The following is a 24139-nucleotide window of genomic DNA, read 5'->3' on the forward strand; positions in this document are numbered from 1 at the left end:
ATCATAAATTGATTTTGTTAAACACAAACAATGACAACAATCAAAGCATATGTATTTTCTGTATATTGCAATCATGTGAATATGGACTTAAGTACAAAGAGGAGAAGAAGATAAGAAGCAACAATCGTATCCCAACCCAACCGCAATACTCGGATACGATATGATAATTATCACATATTGATAATTATCCACCCAAATAATACAATCATTATCACATATTGATAATTATCCACCCTAAAGAATACAATCATTATCATAATAACATAATTATCCTAACAGATTTTTTGTTACGCAATGGTGTATAATTTTTTATTTTTTATTTCTTAAAAATCAAAAATTACAATAAAAATAAATCAAATACATTTTTTTTTAAATCAGAAATTACGAAATTAAAAAAAAAAAGTCAACAGAAACTTAGTTTGATAAATAGTTTGGCCACGCGTCTATTTTAAAAATTAGTTTGTGAAATAGACTTAGTTGTTAGTTGGGTGAAACTTCCTGCATTGATTGGCATCCATTAATTTCCAAACTCCCTTATCTATAGTTCTACACTCAACTTTCAACCCCTTACTAACCTCTCAAACAATCCCACAAATATAGTGATTAACTTAATCACTTGACCCTACCCAATTTTGCACTCAAATCTAAGGACTAATTATTTTATGAAAAGTACCATGAAATTATGAATCTCAATCAACTTCACCGACATCACACCCAAATTTAGCTGGCAAAATTCAAGTCTTTTTCAACATAAAATCACTCCAAAACTCCAAATATATAAATATTAATCATTTCTTTAAAGCGGGAAAATCCAAATTAGTCAACATTCTTTAAATTCTCTTCTAAATTTTCCCAAAAAAAAAAAAAAAAAAAAAATCATCAAAAATGGGTTCTCTTCCTGCACATTTTGATCCCATTAAACATGAAGAACAATCAAAATTAAACGAATCAACCCTCTTAAATTTGTTCAAATCCCAACAAAGTTACCTAAATTACTTCTTCCAACACTTAGATCTCTCACAAACCCTAAAATTCACCCAAATTTTGCTCAATTCAAAGGGCACAATCATCTTTACTGGGGTTGGAAAATCTGGGTTTGTTGCCCAGAAAATCTCTCAAACTTTGGTTTCTCTTGGAATTCGATCTGGGTTTCTCTCCCCTGTTGATGCCCTTCATGGGGACATTGGAATTCTAACAAGAAACGACGTCGTAGTAATGTTTAGCAAATCAGGGAATAGTGAGGAATTGATTAGATTAGCCCCTTGTGCTAAGGCTAAAGGGGCTTATTTGGTTGGAATTACTTCAAATTTGGGTAATAATTTGATGGGTTTTTGTGATCTTAATGTGCATTTGCCTCTAGAAAGAGAATTATGCCCTTTCGATCTCGCTCCGGTTACTTCCACGGCTATTCAGATGGTTTTCGGGGATACCGTGGCGATCGCGTTGATGAGCGCTAGGAATTTGAGTAAGGAGGCTTATGCTGCTAACCATCCTGCTGGCAAAATTGGGAAGAGTCTCATTTTTAAGGTATTGATTTGGGTTTGGTCTTGATTTATATTGTGTTATTATATGATCATATGATATTTATTGTTATTTTGTTTTGGTTGCACCTCAATTCTATTTGTTATATTGAATGTTTTATGTTGTTGAATTGATTAGATAAATTTGTATTGTCAATGATATGATTTTTGTGATGATGGAGTTTATGTAGATAAGTTATAGAGTGAGTTTTGATCTTATGTTGAGAGTGTATCCCGTTTGTTATTGGGTTGTACTTGGTGTTGTTTTCGAATTCGTTGTGAAAGGTTTATTGATAAAATGATGTTTGTGAATACCCATCGGGTTGTAGTTATCACTAGTTCAAATTACACTATCAATGTCACTGTAAATTCCGAGTAGATCCAACAGTGTGCTTTTAAAAGTATGTGATAACTGTTTGGCTGGTTGACAGCCATTGTTGATTTATATTCTAAGGTATTGGTATATGTTTTTTGAGTTCAGATGAAATTAAGGCGAGTTAAGATGTTTGAAAACATGAGTTTGTTGTACAAAAATCATGGATGTGAGGTTCAAAAAAGTTGTGAGCTTGTAGGTGGCATTTTGAACGTCAGATTAACCTTTAAATCACTCATTTGGGTTAGTATATGATATTATGATTAGCTTTTGGCTGTTTGATGCTGCTTTTTTATGTTCTAAAAATATTACCTTTCGGGAGTATGAAGAAGAGTTATGATTTATTCAAATGCTGCAATAAAAGTAGAGGCTGCATTTTGGTCTTGGGGTTATGTTGTGATCTGTGGTGATTCTTTGACTAATACAGTGTGCGTTCTAAATACGGTGGGTAAAGGTATTGAATTGAGATTAGAAATCTAATAACTTTAACCTTTTCTCTTGCTTCTAATTTTTAGACTAGTTAACTTTCAGCATGCATGGTTTAAGATTTTGTATTATGCCAGTAGGAGTGTAGGAGGGAGCATATGTATTACATGTTCATGCCATTTGATCGTAAATCTAATGTTTATGTTGGCCTTTTTTTACTTAACTGACATAGTGACATGAGAAAATTACACTTCTTATGTCATACAACTTTTGAAGCCTCATTAATTTGCTTTTGAACGAGTTTTGAAATTGTCAGGTTCAACAGAAAGTGGTGTTTTTGAGTGTCATGTGCAAGCATTTATCTCTTAGTGAAATATTTCCTTGGGAATTTTTAATTTCAGTCAGATGATGGGATTAATAAAAATCTTATCTAATATTATAATGCAGCTCCAATTTTCATTACGAAAAGATGAATGAAAATTGTGGGAGGGGCTTTGAGGTCGGACTACCTTCTGAGTTGATTTTTGTGGCTTTTGCAGGTAAAGGATGTCATGAAGAAGCAAGAGGATCTTCCTGTTTGCAAGGAAGGAGATCTTATTATGGATCAGCTAGTTGGACTTACCAGTGGAGGATGTGGATGCCTTCTCGTTATTGATGATGATTACCATCTAATTGGTACCTTTACCGATGGAGACTTGAGGCGTACACTTAAAGCCAGTGGAGAGGGAATCTTTAAGCTTACAGTTGGAGAGATGTGTAACAGGTAACTATTCTCTCTCTGTACTTAATTTTGCAACTTTAAAACTTCACAAACTTGTTTTTCCAAACTACGACCAAGTATTTTTATTGGGTTGAGGAAGCAAGAGTCTCATGAAAGCCTCTAGCAGGTAGCAACATGGTATTGTGTCAGCATGTCCTCTTTTCTGCTGCCCTTGTTGAATTCATAGTGACAGTTCCATTTGTGTCTTAGCAAGTCACACTTGGAAATTTAGAATGTTCTATCAGGATGAATAATTCACTTAACAGAAAAATTCTCTTAGGCAGAGTTTTAGAACAACCTAGTCCTAGATGCCCAGCCAATTTCCTACAATTTCTCAACTATTATTCAGAAGTAAATTAGAATTATTTTCTGTAAGCCAAACTTACCATCTTTTCCTCAAAGCTTTCACATACAAGTTCGATATGGGATTGGCTATTGAGATTAGAAATGACAAAGCTTACAATGACCTGAATAGTGGAGATCTATGGAATTTTACTGCATTACAACGTCATACCATCAACTCAACATGTCTCTGTAGGCTTTCCACGTGTGGCAACTAATTATACATTTTACTTGTACTTATCTTCTCCAAACCGAAGAGTCCTGTCAGGCCCTTGACTGCAAAAAAAAAGTATTGACTGCTTGCTCTAGTTCAAAACATATACAAGTGGCCAGATATTAGATTTGGTTTTTTACAATTCAGTTTATTACTTTCTGAACTAGAATTCTTTTAGATGCCATATTTCAGCTCTTTCAAGGATAATGTCGTTCTCTTTCTTACATGAATGTTTGCATTCTTGTGGTCCATACTGCAACGGTCTGTTTGGTAAAGGGTATTAAATGATGGTAATGGAATGAATTTGTATATAAGTTTTTAGCAAAATTCAATTTCCATTCCCATGGTAATGATTGTTCATCCCAAATTAACTCTTTTTCTTCACAATTTTGTATCACCATCCATTACCATTTTGGGTGGCATGGTGGTAATGACATTTATGGAGGAAAACATAAGTTTGGGGATGAGCTCTTTCATTGATATGGACATTAGAATGTGACTTTGATTGCCAAACACTTGGATTAATTCTCAGTACTGTTATATAGGAGTATAACTGGCTACCAAAATGGGCCACAAGGAATACTTTTTAGTTTTGTTTTCTGCAAGCATAATGCATTCCTGCATTTTTTCCTTTTCGAGCATAATATATATTCTGCCTGCTCATCGGGTTTCCTCTCTCTGATAATACGCAGGCACCCTAGGATCATTGGACCAGATGCTATGGCAGTAGAGGCAATGCAAAAGATGGAGTCTCCACCCTCCCCTGTGCAATTCTTGCCTGTTATTAATGATAAAGACATTTTGATCGGGATAGTAACCCTGCACGGTTTAGTCTCTGCAGGTTTATGACTTTTCGTTATAGAATTAATCACATTATATTGTGTTTGATTAGCATGGCTATTCATCGGTATTCTTTTTATAGGGTCCACTAGAGCTGCTCTCTTTCTTCTTTTGTCAAATTCAATCATGTGATAGATATAGTTGGCTGGTAATTGGTCTTAATCATCTTTATTATCTTGTGGACCACTTATTGTATGTCATTAGTTAGTTCAGACTATGTATCACAGTGATGCATTCTTCGTTGTATTCATGTACGGCTTTGTTCCTTAACGCCGAAGCTTCTTGTGTAGTAGGATTCGTTATATGAGTTTTTCGCATCTGTAAAGTATTGCTGGTTGTGACACCTTGTTATGATTTTCAGTCAATAACACGTTTTCAAAGCTTACTCCATGTCTTGCACTGGTTAGTTTCAGCTAGATAATACCATATTCAATCCAGGGTTCACTAGAATTTACCATTTGCGCTCTGGCACTAATGAATGATACCCTATGTTACTTGGACTCAGTAGTCATGTTTAATGAAAATACTTGTCTAAGTGTCTACTTTGGCTAATTTGTGCAAGAATTTCATAATTTTGGTCCAAAATGAAGTGTCAAAGAAGTGACTTACTCATGTCTGAATGTCAAGGATCCAATATGGATACTTGTAAGATAAAGAGACCAAGTAACATAAATGATAACTAACGTAAAATTCTAGATATGTAGGACCAAGAATTATATGTTGAAGGAGGGGAAGGTGAGTAAAACACATGAGGGAAAGGAAAGCTTCGACTTGCATTTTTCTTCCAACACTAATTAAAGTTGAGGGGAGAACCCAAATAGTACACTAGTTATGTCCAATTTTGCGGTTTGTGCAGTTTGAAAAATACGGTGCAGTTTTTGAAAATGACCAAATCACGTTTTGCGATTTTGGTTTGAAAAATGCGGTGCGGTTTTCGAAAATGACCAAATTGCGGTTATGTGCGGTTTCAAAAAAATTTAGATCAAACCGCACTTTGATACGGTTTGCGGTTTAGACCGCCGAACAGCAAATCGTTAAACCATTTTTATACTATATTTTTATTAAATATATATATAAAAAAAAAACTTAAAAATATGATGCACTCTTTGACTATTATTCAATTAAAGGTTTAAAAAAAGAGTTTAATATTTAAATTATAAATTAATAATCACAAAATAAAATAAAAGTTTTAAAAATAAAAAATTTATAATTTTTATAAAAGTGGCTAAACCGCACCAAGGTTTGGTTATAAGTGCGGTTTGAAAAAAAAATGCAAACTGCAATTTTGCACCAAACCGCACCGCGAACATCCCTTCCTGAAATCAGCGTAGGCGTCCAGCAACACTACTGTTTCTTACCCTGATTTGGGAACACCTTGCACTTTCTTTGCCAAATTCTATTCTTACTTGATCTTTTTTATTTTTTTATTTTTTTTATTTTTTTTTATTTATTTACATTTATTTATCAGTTAATGAATTTCATAATTAAAACAATTATGAAAATTAAATTTTTAAAACGTGCATGACATATTTGTAGATGATTTTATTTTTATTTATTTTTTATCTTACAAATTTGTATACTATTAAAATCAAATTTTGGTCAATTTGAAAGTTAGATTATACCAGATGAACTAACATAGCCTCACTCAAGACTTATCATTATAGTTGTAAATCAAACCAAAGCAGTTCTATTTATTCCTGTTATTTACATGAATTTATCTATCAATCCTTTGAAATTATCAAAGCTTGTATACAGGCAAGTGGATATAGAGGCGAACATATCAATCAAATCAACACATTTGAGTTCAATTCATATTCGGTTGATGAAATACTTTATCATTCAATTTAATTTCGCAACAAATCATATTAATCTATGGCTAATTAACTTATTATGAATCTAATTAAAATTAGTAGCATATAGAAGAGAAGGGGGAAAAAAAAAGGGTTTAATCATACTCATGTAGTCATGTTGCCACATACAATTAGTTCAAAACGCTGCATAGGATATAGGATGCAGCAAGAAATTCCTATTAATGAAATTTGCAATTAAATCTCCATTTAAATTATTTTATGCACTAAAAATGGGATCCTAGCAATGAGTTAACAAAAAAAAAATTATCCACCAACACCCACCCTCTAAGAAGACTGGAAAGAAAAATGGGGTATCCAAAGGATAAGTTTCCAGCTTCTCCTGTCACTGCTATTTTCTTTTGAAAACTAAGTAAAATGTAAAAATGCTACGAAGAATTTACAAATCAATCTAACAGACGACCTCCAGTCTCAAGGTTCATCTGCCATTATGTTATATCCCCTTGAGACTGGATGCTATACTACCTTGATCGGTTCTCAATCTCTTCGTTTAGAACACGATTCACATGTTTCTGGTTATTGCCCAAAATTGCCATTAGTGAATGTAATTCTTCAGGGTTTGCCTTCTTGAATAGTCCCCTGAGTATTGTATCAGACCCTCCTACCATTGCTCCTTCCAACTTATTACTAGGGTTTAGGTTGTTTCCTCTAGATAGAAAACACTGTGAAATCTGTGCAAGGGGCCGAGAGTTCCAATACTCTGCACATACGCGGTTTTTGTCTGATGCTTCAATAACCTGTTGAACAACAAATGCATTTGACATGAGTGCTACTTTTTTTTTCTTTTCTTTTTTTTATTTTTTATTTCACATTGTCACAAGCTGATGACTCACAAATACTCCGTAGTTAGACTAGCAACCACAAATTGCAATATGAATGTCTGATAATATGTCCTGAACCACATGCTCGCCACAAAGGCACAAGACCAAACAAAGTGACAGCACGATTGCATAACTTATAGAGACAAAAATGAAAAATGAAAATGTTTATTGATAGTATCTCTACAAACTTAAGACAGTCTGCCAATCAACCAAACCCAGAATGAAAAATTCAGTTGTATTCCGATAATTATGGTGAAAGATTAGAAATCATGATTTAACTTCTCAATTTAGCTCATAGTAAGACAATTGGAGAAGATTGTACCTGAACAATAGCCGGAGAGGTAAAACCAAACATTTCAAGTCCATCTAAGCTGCCAGGTGGCTGCAGAGGGGGAAGAAGCTTCACTTTTCCCAGTTTATGCTGCTTAGTGATCTCCTGATTGACTCTTTCACGAACCATTTCCCAGCATTTATAAGGTGAAGTGTGGACAAATAATTCACTTGGAATATGCTCTAAGGAAACCTGAAAATGTTAATACAGCAACAATAGAGTTAGCTACAAAAACAATTGTCAGAACTTTTGAAGCATAAACAACTAAACAAGTATCAAGCTGGTCATACATGACATACCAAAGCTGAATGGTGGCCACAATTTAAAATATAAAACAGAACAAAACCTTCTATTTCTTGGCATGAGTTAGAAACATATTACAAAACCTTCTATTTCGTAGCACTTCTTAACATGCAAAACATGATTTGAATAACTGAAAATCAAATATTACCATAAATAAGGGTCCTTTCGCTCCTCCATCCAGAATTTCAGAGATGTAGTTGCACATATTTGTGGGATCTGAGACGTTTATATATCTGACACGGCTTTTAAACCCTGCAGAAGAAAATTATTTCCATTGTTAGGTAAAAGATACCAGAAATAAGTAGGATAATATGTAGATAGCACATGAAACAAACCTTTCGGAAAAATGGCTCTGCTGGTGCTCCATAGATTTCCAGGAATCACAACCCCAACTTCTAGCAACTCAACATTGCAGTTGATTCTCCGCACAACTTTTGCAATGCGTGGACCTTTCTGGCGAGGATATTTGTCAACGCTACTCTGACTACAAGATGGGCTCCCTGGAAGAATTCTTGCGTCATCAAGAACTCTCTGCACAACACATTCATCCCTAAACTTAATGTCATAGCCCACATTGGCAGCACATGCTGTATTTTGAAGTAAGCTATCAGGAGTGGAGGCATCTGGGTCCCTTTTCTCAATACTGGAACCCATAGAACCTTGATGACAGGAAAGATTATGTTCATCGGATAAAGCAACTGTTTCACATTTTACATTAGCATCATCATTAGGGGATGTTGAACAAGACATACAATCATCTTTATGCCCATCGGAGATCAAATTTAAATTGGCTTCAGCAGCCAAGGCTGCATTAGCTAGATCACAAAGATTCAGCTTATGATCTGAGCCCTCTATCTCAGGAACATTTGGACTGTCCTGACTAATCGTTTCCTTATTTGCATCAGAATATGCTTTATTGGATTGCTCATCCTCATCATCACTAAGGCATATCAAATCCTCTTGCCCATGTGAAAATGGCTTCGTCTGAGGTTCCAGTACAGTGCACCTCTTATTAGGGAGTTCCACTTCATCTTTGCTGATCTGTTGTTTGTCACTCTTTCGCTTAATTTGGCGGGACAATTTGATAGGAGGGACCTTTGTTGCTTCTAGGGCTAGTACAGCATCAGGAAACTTCCCCTTATCCACCAAAGACATTTTTCCATCACTCAAAGCCAAACCAGCTGGGATTTTTGCAATGTCTTCTTTATTTTTCAATGTTATAGGTTGTGAGTTTGCCTTGCATATAGTACTTTCGCCTGGATGCTCTGAATTTGCACCACTAAGCCCCACAATTTGCCCATTATCTTTGGAGATGCAAGAACTCAAGGCAAGTCCAAGATCAAGTCTGGCCCATCTGTAAATGGCACTCAGTTTGCCTTCCAGAGCATCAGCCAGGAGATTCAATTCTGAAACATCATAACGGAAGAGCAAAAATTTTCCATCCCGACCACACGAGCACAGTTGTTTTGCATGATTTAAACATGCAAATCTTTCTGGGGAACAACGACATCCAGCAGCAGACAGGTGCAAATCAAAAAAACATATACTGCACTCCCTCTCAGTAGTGGCATCAAAACTATTCTCCATCTTCAGAGCCTTGGCAAATTTGCACAGAAATTCCCTCCTTTCATTCTCTGTATCAACACGTGCCTGCAGGAAGAGATAATAAACCCAATCATTTCCAGTTGTCATTTAGCCAAAAAACCACAGAGAAAAAGTTTTATGTTCAATTTAATTTTTAAAAAGCAACCACAGGATATAAGTTACACAATTGAATTTGGGCGACATATAAAACTTATTTGAGATCTGACAGACTGACAAATATAAACAAAGTGGATCACCGTTCAAGATACTTCTCTTCATTCAACAGCAACAAGATGACAGCAGGCAGAATGCAAGAAGAAAATATTACCAAGTAAAACTACAACACTCTTAACTATCCAATGTTATCCCTCACGCACTAGATGAAAATTCAAGAGAAGCTTTCTTAGAGGGAAATAACAAAAATAAAAACCTAACAGTAATCACAGAAAAAATAGCTGAAATAAAAAAATCCGTTAAGACTTATATAAAATACCACTCAACTCATGATGATGAACTTTACCTATAAGCCATCTCAGACTTTGAAAAAAAAAAATCAAAAGGCCTAGTGGAATAGTGGCCCACATTTTAATTTCCTGTGTCATAAACTTGTAACACCAGTTAAGAGGTGCTGATATAACCTTTTTTTTTAAATCATGTATCATCACCCAACCATAACTAAAGGGGCCATCTTTGCGTATAATAGACTCAATTTATAAAAACTAAATAAACTCTTGAATCGCAACTAGATATGCTACTGAAATGTTTTAATTTTGGCCTATATCCGTCTTCTGCCATCCTAAAAAGACTTCATTGCAGCATTGTAGGGGAAAGAGACCTCAGCAGTAATGCTGTGTGTGTGTGTGTGTGGGTGGGGGGTGGGGGAGCCCTGTTGGCTCTACCATTCATTGCTTTCAAGAGGAAGTGATACAAATATAACATACCCTGAGAGATTTTGCCAAGATACCATCCCTGCCACAGACATCCTTCCATCTCAAATTGTCCATTGTGTTCTTTCGGAGCAAATTGAGCTCCCAGTTAGCTTTTACTGCTTCCCTAGCTGCTCCAAGCAACAATTTATCATGAGAAATAGTTGTTTTTCGTCGCTGCTCACGATAGAGCTCCACAGCATTTTGTCCATGAGGAAGCCAATCAATAGGAGCTACATTCACTGCCTCAGCACAGTTGAACCCGGAATTGAACCCAGCATGATATGCTCGAGGAAAAGTCAAGACAAATTCTCCAGCATTCTGCACACACCGATAGACGGGCACCCCTGCTGATTTTAAGATGGATGGAGAAAGTTGGGTAACCTGCACATAATTGACAAACATTATAACATTCTTAATCTACACTCAAAACATATCAAGGGCGCAGATAAATAATAGCAATAATAAAAATAAATAAAAAATAAAAAGATATACATCTACTATTTTGCTTGAAGAGATATATATGAATGTTATGCAACATTAATTTCCTCTAATAGAAGTACACAAACTAATCAGAACCAAGGACTATATTCATTATGCTTGATGTATTTTGCCAATTTTGGATATAACATGCAATGTCACAAGGGAAATTCTGGTCTTTCCATGAAAAATTATGTCAGTCAAAATAGAATTGGTTAGGAGAATGAAGAAGGCCAATTTATAATGGAGCTGCAATACTTTTCCGATTCACATGAATAGAGCAGAGTCGAGAAACTCTCGCAGTCATTCCAATAAATTACTTTGGGACAAAGTTACTTGGCTTCACTTTGGAATATCCCCTCAAACATATTCCAGAAAATTGATCCCTCAAATGCCAGATATTAGAGTGTATTACAAATCTTAGACCAGCTTTCTTCTCTTTTTCAAGAAGAGAGGATGTCCTCTAATCTGTACATGCTATTAGTCCTAAGAAACATAATCTCATTCTATTTCCCCTTATCTATTTTATCATTCAATTATCTTATTCCCCCTTCAAAAAAAGAAATTCAGATTAGTTACAAGCTCACCAACTTATGGAGGAGGTCAGGCTGCTCATCAAATAGATCAGGCAAACGTTTCTTCATCGCTTCCTCCAGCTTAACAGCTTCCCTCCCAGGGACACCATACCATATTTTTGGAGCCCCATAATGCATGTAATTCAGAGAATACAGATGATGATCTTCGACATGCTACTCATATAAAAGGATAAAAACAAATCAGCTACAAATGTCTAAAAAAGGCAATTAGGAAAAACCATGCAGTACAAGCCTACTATATTATGTTACACATGGAAAAAAAAAGTCAAAAAAAACACGACATTACATGCTATCTTGGAATTGAATAGTAAATTACTGTAACCCCATAGTTTCTTTAAATTTCAACCCACAGGAAAATTTTGCAGAACTTTTCCCACTCCAGCATAGCATCAATATGTCAAATAAGCCAACTGAACAGCTATATACCCCAACAAAATAGTATTTCTCCCTCCCCTCCCCTCCCCTTCTGAAACAAGTTTCTCATATTTAACAATTTCTGACAACATGCATTCAGTGAAAACAAAATTCTGCACTACATAGAAGCATATCCAAGGATTGTGAAAGAATTAAAGCCATCACTATGCACTCACCCAACAAAATGAAGAAAAGCACATTCCGACATACAACCACGGCACTTGAACACCTGATATATCTGCATTTTCATAGGATAGAACAGAACCTGCAAGCCTAGGTAAATTGTTCAAGTTCCATCCGGATTTCACATAATCCTCATCAGAGGCTGAACAGCCTTGATCAGAGAATTTTGGGAAACCACTACCAAAAACTCCGGTCTCCAGATCAGCCCCATAAAGAACCTGAAAAGATATCCCAATACCAAATTACAGTTAGTAAACTTTCAAGAATTTAACAAGCCCCAACCCCACCCCAAACAATAAATTACTATTGATGAGAAAGTTTGCCAGAACTATCACCCCACCTCAATTTCATCAGTAGGCTTCTCAACCACTCGCCAATATTCACCCTCTATATTAGCAACTGATGGCTCCCAATTTTCAGTAGATCTGTCCCTTTCTGTACCTGACTCTGTACAGTTTTCATTTCTGAAATACTGGAACTTAAAATCATCAGCATATTTCTGGAATTCGTCTAGAGTGAATTCTGGGCCAGGTTCGAAGCCAAATTCAGTTTCCCCAAGCTCCAAGGTTTTTCCATTCCCAGGCCCAAACTCTACATCCATTCTTGAACATCTTCTCCTTTTCTTCCTGGCATTATTATGAACCTTTGATTGTTTTCTAGACGCATCACGATTCTGCAGTTTGTCAACTCTCTGTACACGGGTCACAAACTTGGCCTTTTCCCATATATCCTTTTTCTTAAGAGGAAAGGGAGGTTTCCACAATGGAGGAGGAACAATGCGACAAATTCCATAAATTTCAGCTATTGGGCGTATTTTTTCGATATACCTTATTGTATCTTTAAATTCCTGCAGAAGATTAAAGCATCCAGCCATCAAACAACTGGGATAAAAATATGTGCCAGGAGATCTAGATATATATGATATGGCGAGGAAAAATAAATTTATCACAACATAGAGACCTCTTCATTTGGGTAGAACACAGGCACCTCTTCTAGGTCAGCCCTACATGAACCTTCAGGGTGCCATCTTGCAATAACCTGTAACAGAATTGTAGTCATAAAAGAGTTACTTATATGTTTGAACCAATAAAGGGCAACGGGTTGAACCTTTCTGCAAACACATGCTGAAAAACATCAGAAACACTCAATAGTCAATACTTTTTTCACAGTAATCAACTATTCACTTTAAAACAGCGGTGTTGAGTAGAAATGCGGTAACGAAGACAAAGGGTTTAGCAGACGTATCCAAAACAAACCTTTTGACAATTTTGACAGTCGGTGCAGCCACGGATGACTCCTTTTGGGAGGCCAGGCTTTGTAGGAAAGTTCTGCACAGACAAGTGACAAATAGATGTCAGAAAAATAAACCACAGCAACATTCAGAAACTTAGAATCAAGTGCTGACAAAACACTACACAAAGAGATTAAGGGAATCACCTGATCAAGCTTTTCACAATCAGACTCTTCATCAGAACACTGATTGTATCGACCATAATTCATGGACGGTCTACGCCTCAGAGACCTTGTAATCTTTCCCCCACCACCATATCCAGCTTCGGATTTTACATCTACAGGTTCTTGTCGCGAAAGATTTGAAGAAACTGAGCAGCAGGGTTCACTGTCAGTATTTTCCAATGTCTTCGACTTGAAAGACGTGAAAGACTCAAAACCAGGTGGAACTGCCAAAAAATCAAGATCCTCTTCCTTCAAACAAGCTCTAAGAAGTTCGGTCCCCATAATAGCTGCACATATTCATCACATGAAAATGCTTGGAGTCAATAAATGATTCCAATGAACATCTTCTAAAGACAGGTTGCAACAAGAAACCCAAGAAAAAAAGTATAAAACAGCATGCAATGTACATTAGCAAACTCTGCAAAAAGGGAATACATATGTACAGATTTTTGAACTAAGTAGAGGTAAAGACTAAGGCAAGACGAGACCATTAAAGCTATTAACGCAGAGATTACATCAAATGTCAGAGATCACTACAGGATATGAGGCCAACACATGAGAAATTTGTTTCCAGTACTAGAAAGGCAAAAAATAATCCAACGAAGATAAATACAGCCGAAAATCCTACTTTGATAACTTAATACATGACCAAGCTCGGCAAAGATCATGGTACTCGAGGTTTTCATTGATAAATTTTGACCTGCAGACTCATAACGATTTGACAAATCCTAAAACATTGCTGATGGATAACAATTGATCATCAGTTCAATTTTGCAGCAGATCTGTATTTCTAAATCTGGATTACCAAACTGCAAATTATATGGAATCCAAATTATATATAATACTGTATGTATATCATATCCTGAAATCAGAACACATCTGAATATCCGTAACACCGGAATCGAGTAAAGGCAAACTGAATTTTTGATTTAACCATCAGAAAATCATCCTTTCTTGCAGAAAACCACCATGTCAAAATTATGATTCTAAACATCCCTATTTATGGAATATTCACATTATCAATGACTGCATGTACTTACAGAACAAGGGCAGAATTTCTGATGAACATAAACATATCAGATGATTAATTAATTTAATAGGGACTTACATAATCTTGATCTAAAAGTATCTGAATATCAGGTTGACCAAGCCAAGCTGCTGAAACACTGCATTGACCACAACCCTGATTTTGATAATTCCAAACACACTTTGGTAAACCCAGAAACAAAAATTTCAGTCCCAGTAAATTCCCAGATAAAAAATAAATAAATATAACAAAAAAATTATTATTATTATTTATCAGGAAAAAGGATTGACAAGAAATTGTCAGATCTAACCCTAACACCTCTATCAATAATATTCTACCCAGAAAAACCTAGAAAATCCCAAATCAGAAAAAACCCATTAAATTGCAGAAAGCATCAAACAAGGAAATAATGAATTTGGATCAAATTGGGCTAATTTTATTATTATGATTTTTTTTTTTGAAAAAGGTAAAAACAGGAGAGAGAAAAACCCAATTCAGACACGGTTAGGATAAGGGTAATTCTGGAAACAAAAAAATTATTGGTTCTATGATGTGGCCTTCAATATGTTGAAGAATTAGGCAAAAATCCCTATTAGTATTAAAAGTGTTTGTTGTTGTTACAAACCCTAGAAAACCCAATAAAAAAATTTGGGGATTTTTCCACCCACTTTCTTCAAAGTTCTGGTCCAAACAAAGGAAAATAAAAATTTGGGTACAAGTACTTGTTATTAATTATATGAGGGATAAAACGTGTTAGCCTAATTTATTTGGGTATGTTCTTATTCATGCTCTTCCTTTTTTTTTTTTTTTTTTTTTTTTTCTTTTTCTCCAGAAAGCAACAAAACCAATGTTATATGGTAAGCAAAACACGATAACCTCGCACATTTTTATCCGTGATTTTAATTTGATTATGGCGACTAACAAATGTTTCGTTTATTATGTTTTGTTTAATGGGCAGTAATAATAAATCAGATCAATAACAAATCTTGCTAACCTTATTAAAAATTGGTCCTCTGGATAAGTTGGAATGAATTTTGGGCACTAATAAAAAAAACAAGGAAACCAATTACATGAAAGTATAGCACAAGAAAAATACGTAGTAATTTTGGTTTAGAAAGATTTTTTTTAAAAAAAAAAAGAAAAAGAAAAAAATTAATTTAAAAGTATAAAAATGAAAATATCGTGAGAAATTAGAGTTGGAATTTTAGAGAGAGAAAGAGAGGGGGGAAGAGAGAGAAAGAGAGAAAGGTGTGAAGGTGTGGAGTTGGGTTGTTGGTACTTGCATAAGCCTCATAATTCCACGTGAAAGGAGTAAAACAAGCAACGGTGAATTAAATTACTAAAATAACCCCCATAATACTTTATGCACTTTGTTATGGAGGTTAGATTATTATTCCATGATAATTTTGTTTATTATAAAGAGGCAAAATTGTACAAAGTATTATTTTGGATATTAAGGCCAAATTTGAAAATACATCTGCAAAAACACCCAATTTTGATTATACCACCAAAATATTTCAAAATTTTATTATAACACCATTTATAATCCCAAAATTTTGGTTTCACCACCCACTAAGGACACGTGTCAGTTGTTTATTGGCTTAAAAATAAAGAAAAATTAAAAAAAAAACCCTAACCCAGCCGGCACCACCTGCCCAAGTCGCCGCTGCCGCCGGCATCCCCTGCCCTCACATAATCTGGCGAAACCAGACCACGCCAAACACCAGCCTAGCCACCCCCTCCACCTCCATCGAAACCCTAACCCCACCACACCACCTCAGCCGAAACTTAAACCTAGCCAACAGTCTCTACCACCGCCCCGTTTTCAGCCCCTCTCCCTTTCTCCCATCTAGTTTCCGCCCCCTCCCCCCATTAGCTGAACAAAACCCTAACCCCCACGCACCTGAACCGAAATCACTTTCTGATTCGGAGATTTAGAGGAGATAGAAAAGGAGGGTCGTGGGTCGTGGGTAGGAGGAGGAGTGGTGGTCCGCGTCGGGTCTCGGGGTTTGGTTGTGGGTCTGAAGGAGGCGAAGGGGCTAGGTGGTTTTCGCGGAGGGTTGTGGTGGGTAGGGGTGATTTTTCGGGGAGAAGGAAAGGGGAAGGGGATTTACAGGGGGGAGGCTGATGTTGGTGGGGGTGACGACCGGTGGTTTCGCCGGTGAAGGAAGGGAATCCGACGGCAGTGGGGGTCTCCGGCGGTGTAGTGACGGTCGGCGGTGGTGGGGCTGGTGGCTGGGTTAGAGTTTAGAGGTTTTTTTTTAATTTTAATTTTAATTTTAATTTTTATTAATTTTTATTTTTAAGCCAATAAACAACTGACACGTGTCCCTAGTGGGTCCCACTAAAGGGTTCCATCCAAAACTCCGTTAGTGGGTGGTGAAACCAAAATTTTGGGATTTTAAGTGGTGTTATAATAAAATTTTGAAATGTTTTGGTGTTATAATCAAAATTGGGTGTTTTTGCAGGTGTTATTTACAAATTTGGCCTAAAAATTTTGATAAAAAATTACAAACATGCGGTTTTACCTATTTTTACCCTAAAATAATACTTCATCCGGTTTTAGTTGACATGTTTCTATTATCATGTTTGCGCACGTACATTTTTATTGATTAATAATTCTAATTATTAACATGTCAAAGTTATAAAAAGTTGATATTAATAAAATTTTGGTTGATGCGTTTTGATTTTTGACACAATTTAGATTTTTGTAGTTGACATATTTAGACTTTTGGCACAATTCACTAACTTTACTTTGACTAGCTTTTGTCATACATTTCCTCCGTTTCTTTATAGTTGCAACACACACTTTATCACTGTATTTAGAAAAAGTGGTCCTCACATGATATAATAAACTTAAAATGGGATTAAGAGGTTGTTAGGAGTATAATCAAGTGGGTCATGAGTTTTAAATAAAGGTAATAGTACAATTTTCAGCATAAAAACCTTCTTTTTATGGTGTGTTGCAACTATTGTGACATTTTCATTTTAGGAAAGTGTTGTAATTATAAAGAAACGGAGGAAGTATAAATGTATACAATTCAAACAAGATCTCACAAGATTATGTTTTATCATTGCTAGTCAAAGTAAAGTTTGTGAATAGTGAAAAGTCAAAACGTGTCAACTAAAAAAACGGAGAAAGTATGACTTTGTATTATGGTACCTTGATTGTCGAATTTTGTTTATTAAAATGATAAACTTAGATTTTCTCATATGTATGTACAATTTAGGGGATTATGATTGGGAATACAACTACTCAACGTTTCAACCTAGGTATTAAACAGGGTAATCTAATAACTACATAAAAGAATAAGGTCAAGAGAATTGGTTTTATTAGACAACATCTTTAACAAACAAGGTCTATAATAGAGTCAATATAATTATTAATATTAAATGAAGGGTGCACAATTGGATGTAACTAATTAACCATATACTTCACTTTCTAACAAAAGAAAACCCTAGCCTCCTCTCTTAAGGTGATCATTGGGTGGACTGGGTCGGGGCCAAAAAAAATAGCCCACTTCTCAGGTCAGGTCAAGCTTCGGGCCGAAAATTATGTGCCCAAACCTGCCTAAAATGGTCGGGCCGTGCGGGCTTTTCAGGCCGTGCCACAAAAATCAACTACAATGGCATAAAAACACTTTCCCCGTCCGCCCAAAATCGTGCCCCGCCAGCGGGCCGGGCTGACTTTGGTTAGCTCTACTCTTCTCCCTCTTTTATCTCTCCTAAACTCTAGCCTCCATTGTTAATTTTGAAGCGACTTTTATTGAAAAATTAAAACTACCAGAACCCCAAAACAATATCAATAAAGTTGGAATGGATTTTTGGAGTTTAATTACAAAAATAAACAAAGATGCTATTTATTGTGAGTTAAGCATATACAAAGGACCTTAACTTTTACTTTTTTCATCATTAAGGACCTCTTATTTTTATTTTCACCGTTAAGGACCTATTGACACTTTTCCGGTGAAACTTAACCACACTAGTTAAATTAGTGGGTCGCTTTTAGTTAACTTTAATACTTTATTTTTATAAAATTTAAATAAATGGCAATTGACTTAAATGTTTTTGGAGAAGACAAAATTTAATCATACTTACCGTCTTACCCCCAAATTTTACATATGGGTATTGGGAACAATTGCAAAACTCGCGCCAACCCATCTTCCCTCTCTCTTACTCTAGAACTTCTCTGCAGTGTTTCTAGTGTGAATGCCTCCATTTTTACAAGAATTTGAAGGGTTTGCAGCAATTTTCATCTAGAAATTGAAGGTAAGACATTAGATAATCAATTTCTTTGTTTTTATTACACAATTGAGGGTGTTATATAATTGGGTTTTTGAAATATATTAATTTTTAAAAATTAATTTATTTATTTGTGGTAGCAACTGATGAAATTACATATTTTAAGTGTTGTTGTGTTTAATCATGGGAAAGAATAATTTGCATGTCTTTAGATTGTGAAATTTTTAGTAGTGTTGTGTTTAATTACCGCAAAGCAGGGGATGGGATTGCTAAAAATTCAATCATTTGATCATACAAATGCTTTCCGACTTTGTGAATGGCCGAGATAAGGCCAAAAGTGTGCAGTGTTATATGCATAACACTAAAGCATATATGACAATGTGAGCTTATGACTTTGAATATGATATTTTTACTATTGTGATACGGCATTAATATGCTACAGATGTAATAGTTTTACTTCTTTAAAAAACAATGAACAAGTCTTGTAAGATAGATCATTGGTTCTGAAGTATAATTTTGATTGTGATGTTGTTACAAAAATGGATATTGCACCATATCTTGTAATTCATCATGGTGGAAAGTGGGTTAATAATCCTAACTTGATATACGATGGTGGCACAACAAGGTTATTTGATGGCCCGACTTTTGTTGCACCATTCTACATTAATATGTGCCTGGTATTTAACAATCAAGTTTATATCGTGTGGTACGATATCACGGTTGTCGCATTGAATTCCACCCTTAATTAGTGTGCGGCCGTTGTCCCTTCTTCTGTAGACAGGGAAGCCATTATCATCTATGGTTGTTTCCTTGTTGAATTGTTTAGGGTAATGCTTTGAGCATTTTCCCTTGACCATGCATGGGGCTGTTTTCCTTGCTTCTCCGCATGGTCCGTGAGTCATCAAATTTGATGCTGCTGCATGTGCGACTGGCTATAGTTGTTCATCAGGTATTTCAGCCGAAATAATCCGATCTATGTCCGTCGGGCTAGGAAACTTGTAGTCTGAGTGAAGGAATAGTATAATGTGAGCATGTGGGAGTCCTCTTTTTTGAAATTCAATTGTGTAGAGAGCTGTGAATTAAAGATAAACAATCATTAGTAATAAGCTTAATATCATCATCATCATCATCATAAATTTTTTATTTTGAAACACATCATCATCATCATCATTAATTGATTAATCTTCATTTTGATATTATCATTATTAGTTTCTGATTAAGCTTCATTTTGATATCATCATTATTAGTTTCTGATTAAGCTTCATTTTGATATCATCATTATTAGTTTCTAGCTTACCTTCCAAAACTTTCCCAAAGTGATCTATTCGTGTCAAGTCTCTCATTAGTTGATTTAGCTTCATTTTGAATACACGGATGATTATGTCAGGTCTTTCTTCTGCTTTTTGTCCAGGCATATTGTCCAACATTTTTTGTATCTCAGGCCACTTTGGATTTGCGTTGAAGGTGATGAATAGGTCTGGGTTTCCGTAAACCCTGCTAATGGTCCACCCGTGAAACTGGAGGGTAGTACAACACTTTTTCCAACTGATATTGGGTCGTTATCTCCCCTTGCTACTGCATCTTTTAGCCCTTCATATAATTCACTCCTTAGCTTTGTTTGATTGTTTTGTACATACCTTAGCCTTTCTTCTTCTACGCATGTGTATGCGTCTACGTAAAATTGAAGGAGTAAACGTCCTCCCCATAGTAAGATGGATTCATCATTTATTCGTTGTTGAATCAGATAACAATAGTATTCGCACATAGTTACGAATTTCCTCTTTCTGTTCTGTTTTCCTCCTTGTCTATACTTAATGTCGGTTTGATATCCATCTTCCCCATAAGGAAATAAAAGTGGATATTGCATTGCCATATAGCTTGGATGTAACTCAATGATTCTTTGCAAGCCTTCAGTTTTGTGTTCTATGATTATATCACGATGACCAATAGTATCCTCATAGTCACCCACTATAAGAGCTGCAACTTCAGAAGCACTTGGCATGTTGTATTGTCTTGCGTCTTTAGAACGATTTCCTATCAGCTGTACCCAAACTGGGATGAAATCATCTTCTGTGAAACTTATATCACGATGACCAATAGTATCCTCATATTCTTATTTTGTTTTGAATCTTATTTGTTATATGATACTTATGAATTATGATACTTACTGCTTTGTGCGTCGAAAGGTTCATTTAAACTTTGTGGCTCAACATGAATTGAAGATGTAATGCATGTGTTGCTTTTGTGAATTGATTCTCTTGCACCATATTCATTCTCTCAAGCCTTGCTCTTTTGTGATTTCGGGTGTTGTCTCCTGCAAAATAGGCAATGAGTATTTTTCGAACCTCAAAATATTATACTTTATGATAAATTCCTTATTACATTGATACCTACCACTGTGTACAGTTGAAGAATGATTTGAGTGTGCTCTTTTGTGACAGTTTGTACTCTGCATTACATCATATCTCAAAGTTTTTTGAGATAAATATAAGTATGTTTGATGCTTCTTTTCAGATAAAATTAATCGTCTGTGTTGCCTTGCAGCCCTTGCATCATCTTGTTTTCACTGTAAAAATTAGTGATGATGGATTGTTATTGTTTCAAATCATGTTAATTTCATTAAACTATAGGTTTAATTTGTAAAGTGTATGTTAGATGGCAGTGGACTGAGCAAATTATTGATTTTGTTGATTACTCTTTCATTACACCTATTTTATTGCATATGGTTTATGCTGTTAAAAGACATGTATCTTTATGTTTCAAGTAATGGAAGCTCCTAGGGTCTGGAAAATTTAATAATGCTACAACAATGTTAATAAGGGTAAACATGATATTGGGGTCCATATATGCTTCATTTTATGATTCCTGGGTGTTTATTTCTGTAATTTTATTTTTAAACCTTAATAATAAAAGGTTAGGGTGGCGTGCAATGTAGGAGATTAGGAAGGATATTCTTTCACACCACTTGGCAGGGAATAATAATTTTTAGTATTAGTTAAATTCTTTTTGAGGTTAATTGATTGATTAGTGCACTATTAGGCCTATTGTTATTGCATTATGAAAATAGATAATTTAAATATTAGGCTTTAATCACTAAACTCACGATGGAAATTCTAGTTGATCTTTTCTTGTGAATCCGAATGCTAATTCACTCTTGTTTCTGAATTTAAACAGTAAAGTGTACTAATAATTATACATAAGTATTGGAAAATACCTCATTCTCTTGTTAGATTGTTCAATGTAGACTTGAATTACTGCAAAAGAATAATTTAGATAAGAAACTAATGAACTAAGCGTAAAAAGAATAATTTAGATCAGCGGGTTTGATACTCTCTTCTGCTTCAATAGGATCTTCATCATCAAGAAAGTACTTCTGGATCTCCACGGGGTTGAAGTCCTGGGTTCTTTCCTGATCAGGTTGGTTTTTTGTGTTTAAAAAATTAACAATAATACCTGCTTATAAAATGCTTGCCGTAGAAATCGATTGTCTAAGAGTGCTTGTGCGTGTTCGTGTGTAGAAATTAAATGTTAATAAGTGACATTGAGTAAAGGTGAGGTTAGAGGGTTTATATAAACATCAATATATTTCCTCGTATGAATAGAATTCTTATATTAGTTGGATTTAATTAGTTTCCTCGTGTAAATAGAATTCTTATATTAGTTAGATTAGTTTCCTCGTGTGAATAGAATTCTTATATTAATTGGATTATAATAAATAATATAAAAATTCTATATGGATTAGGATTGGTTTTAGTTTGAAATAATACTAGATGAATGCCCGTGCGATGCACGATTTTTCATATAGATATCTCAAGAAAATATATTTTCCTATATACTCTTAAGTTTTTTTTTTTTTTTTTATATATATATATAATTATTTGATTTATTTTACAATTTAATAATTTCAGACAAAAAATAAATAATAATTTAATTAAAATGATATTGCCAATTACAAAAGTATAATTTTTTTAATGTAATTTATAATGCGACTTAATTTATTGTTGTTTGTATTTTATTCGTTGTTGTTAGTTATATACTTATATAACAATAATATGATATCTTTCAAAAAAAAAAATTGTAATATGATATTTCATTGATTACATATTAGGATAAAATCTTTAATATGAAAAGATAATAATTTTTTATTTTAAAAATAATTTAAATCCTAAATCATTATTCGTTGCTTTTACACTTTAAATTAAACTCTCAAATCTATATATCATTTTGTATATTTCTTGTGATCTCTTTAGATATAAAATGTTAAAAGAAGGTAAAGTTTTTTATTGCGATATAAGTTTTAAATTTTTTTATGAAAAAAACATCTTATTAATTGGGTATTTAGATAAAACCATTAATTTCATTAGATAATTTTTATTTTAAATCCTAATATCTCACGTTTTTTATGCATAAAATCTCATAAAAATAATTTTTGTAATTAGATCATACTTATAATATTTTTGATTACTTTGCTATTGTTTGTTAAGGATAACTTTTTAATAAATATATGTAATTTATTCCCCTCATAAATATTTTGATAAGAACATTAAAAATAATAGTTATTAGATGTAATAATTCGATGTAAAAAAATTTGTATTAAAAAAAATTTCGATAGGATCACCAACTTTGTTCACACCCATGTCTCTTTCATCTGATAAAAGTGGATAAATTGAACATGTTAGCAAAAATAAAATTTATATAAAATTAATCTTTATAGTCTTATAAAATAAATTAAAATATTTGCCAGAAAGTGAATAATTGTTGTGAAATTAATCTAAAAATTGTAATTATACAAAATTAAATCTATGCATTGGAATTTTTTCATCGTCCCCAATCGCCCAAACAATAGTATTTTGGAAAATTGAATCATTATTTTGTTGTTGCTGACAATGCGTACAATATTGCTTCTTATTTGTAACAACCGAAAAGTATCTAATGGAGTAAACTTTTCCTTCAATCAATTTTGAACAAAATTATAGAACAAAGTAACTTTAATTGAGGCATGAACGTAATCACCCTGTAATTAAAAATAAAAAATTAAGTTAACTTAATTAAGCTACCTAAATCACAAAAAATTTGTTTTAATCATAAAATTAATTGATAAAAACTAAAAGGTTCATTAAAAGATTTAATAAATGTAAACGATTTATAAAGATATAATACCTCCTCATCCAATAGGATCATTAGGCGAGAAACTCGTACTTTGATATTCCAAAGATTTTTGCTAGAGTATAATTCTCTGATTAAATTAGATCTGCTTGTAAAAACAAAATTAAGTAAACAAAACATTACATATAATCATTAAGTATCCCAAATAAACACAATTTAAGCAATAATCACTCATTAGGCGAGAAACTCGTACTTTGATATTCCAAAGATTTTTGCTCGAGTATAATTCTCTGATTAAATTAGATCTGCATGTAAAAACAAAATTCAG

The 24139-nt window shown here is 34.3% G+C and overlaps 2 protein-coding genes across 2 annotated transcripts; one reads left to right on the top strand and one right to left on the bottom strand.

Moving 5' to 3' along the window:
- Positions 1-630: 630 nt before the first annotated feature.
- On the top strand, positions 631-4860 carry LOC110704554 (probable arabinose 5-phosphate isomerase). Its single transcript, XM_021882356.1, has 3 exons — positions 631-1527; positions 2859-3082; positions 4328-4860. The coding sequence occupies exons 1-3, from the start codon at positions 886-888 to the stop codon at positions 4482-4484; spliced, it is 1023 nt and encodes a 340-aa protein (XP_021738048.1). The 5' UTR covers positions 631-885; the 3' UTR covers positions 4485-4860.
- A 1596-nt stretch (positions 4861-6456) lies between these two features.
- Positions 6457-15821, bottom strand: LOC110704555 (lysine-specific demethylase JMJ18-like). Its single transcript, XM_021882357.1, has 13 exons — positions 15458-15821; positions 14545-14619; positions 13419-13723; positions 13238-13309; positions 12942-13019; positions 12322-12828; positions 11975-12199; positions 11376-11537; positions 10324-10692; positions 8134-9448; positions 7947-8050; positions 7487-7687; positions 6457-7080 (listed from the first exon to the last, which is right to left on the bottom strand). Exons 3-13 carry the CDS (start codon positions 13716-13718, stop codon positions 6805-6807), a joined length of 3609 nt encoding a protein of 1202 aa, XP_021738049.1. The 5' UTR covers positions 13719-13723; positions 14545-14619; positions 15458-15821; the 3' UTR covers positions 6457-6804.
- Between the last annotated feature and the right edge of the window lie 8318 nt (positions 15822-24139).

This window comes from Chenopodium quinoa, unplaced genomic scaffold (genome assembly GCF_001683475.1).
Source record: "Chenopodium quinoa cultivar QQ74 unplaced genomic scaffold, ASM168347v1, whole genome shotgun sequence".
Classification (NCBI taxonomy): domain Eukaryota; kingdom Viridiplantae; phylum Streptophyta; class Magnoliopsida; order Caryophyllales; family Amaranthaceae; genus Chenopodium; species Chenopodium quinoa.

What these genes read in the sequence shown, in the direction of transcription:
- LOC110704554 (XM_021882356.1), top strand. Translation starts at nt 886, where the DNA reads ATGGGTTCTCTTCCTGCACATTTTGATCCCATTAAACATGAAGAACAA. An exon ending in GGAAGAGTCTCATTTTTAAG is followed by an intron (nt 1,528 to 2,858) that starts GTATTGATTTGG and finishes TGGCTTTTGCAG; the next exon opens with GTAAAGGATGTCATGAAGAA. An exon ending in GTTGGAGAGATGTGTAACAG is followed by an intron (nt 3,083 to 4,327) that starts GTAACTATTCTC and finishes GATAATACGCAG; the next exon opens with GCACCCTAGGATCATTGGAC.
- LOC110704555 (XM_021882357.1), bottom strand. Translation starts at nt 13,718, where the DNA reads ATGGGGACCGAACTTCTTAGAGCTTGTTTGAAGGAAGAGGATCTTGAT. An exon ending in TCTTGGCAAAATCTCTCAGG is followed by an intron (nt 9,449 to 10,323) that starts GTATGTTATATT and finishes CTCTTCCTGCAG; the next exon opens with GCACGTGTTGATACAGAGAA. An exon ending in CAGAGCCATTTTTCCGAAAG is followed by an intron (nt 8,051 to 8,133) that starts GTTTGTTTCATG and finishes TTTCTTCTGCAG; the next exon opens with GGTTTAAAAGCCGTGTCAGA.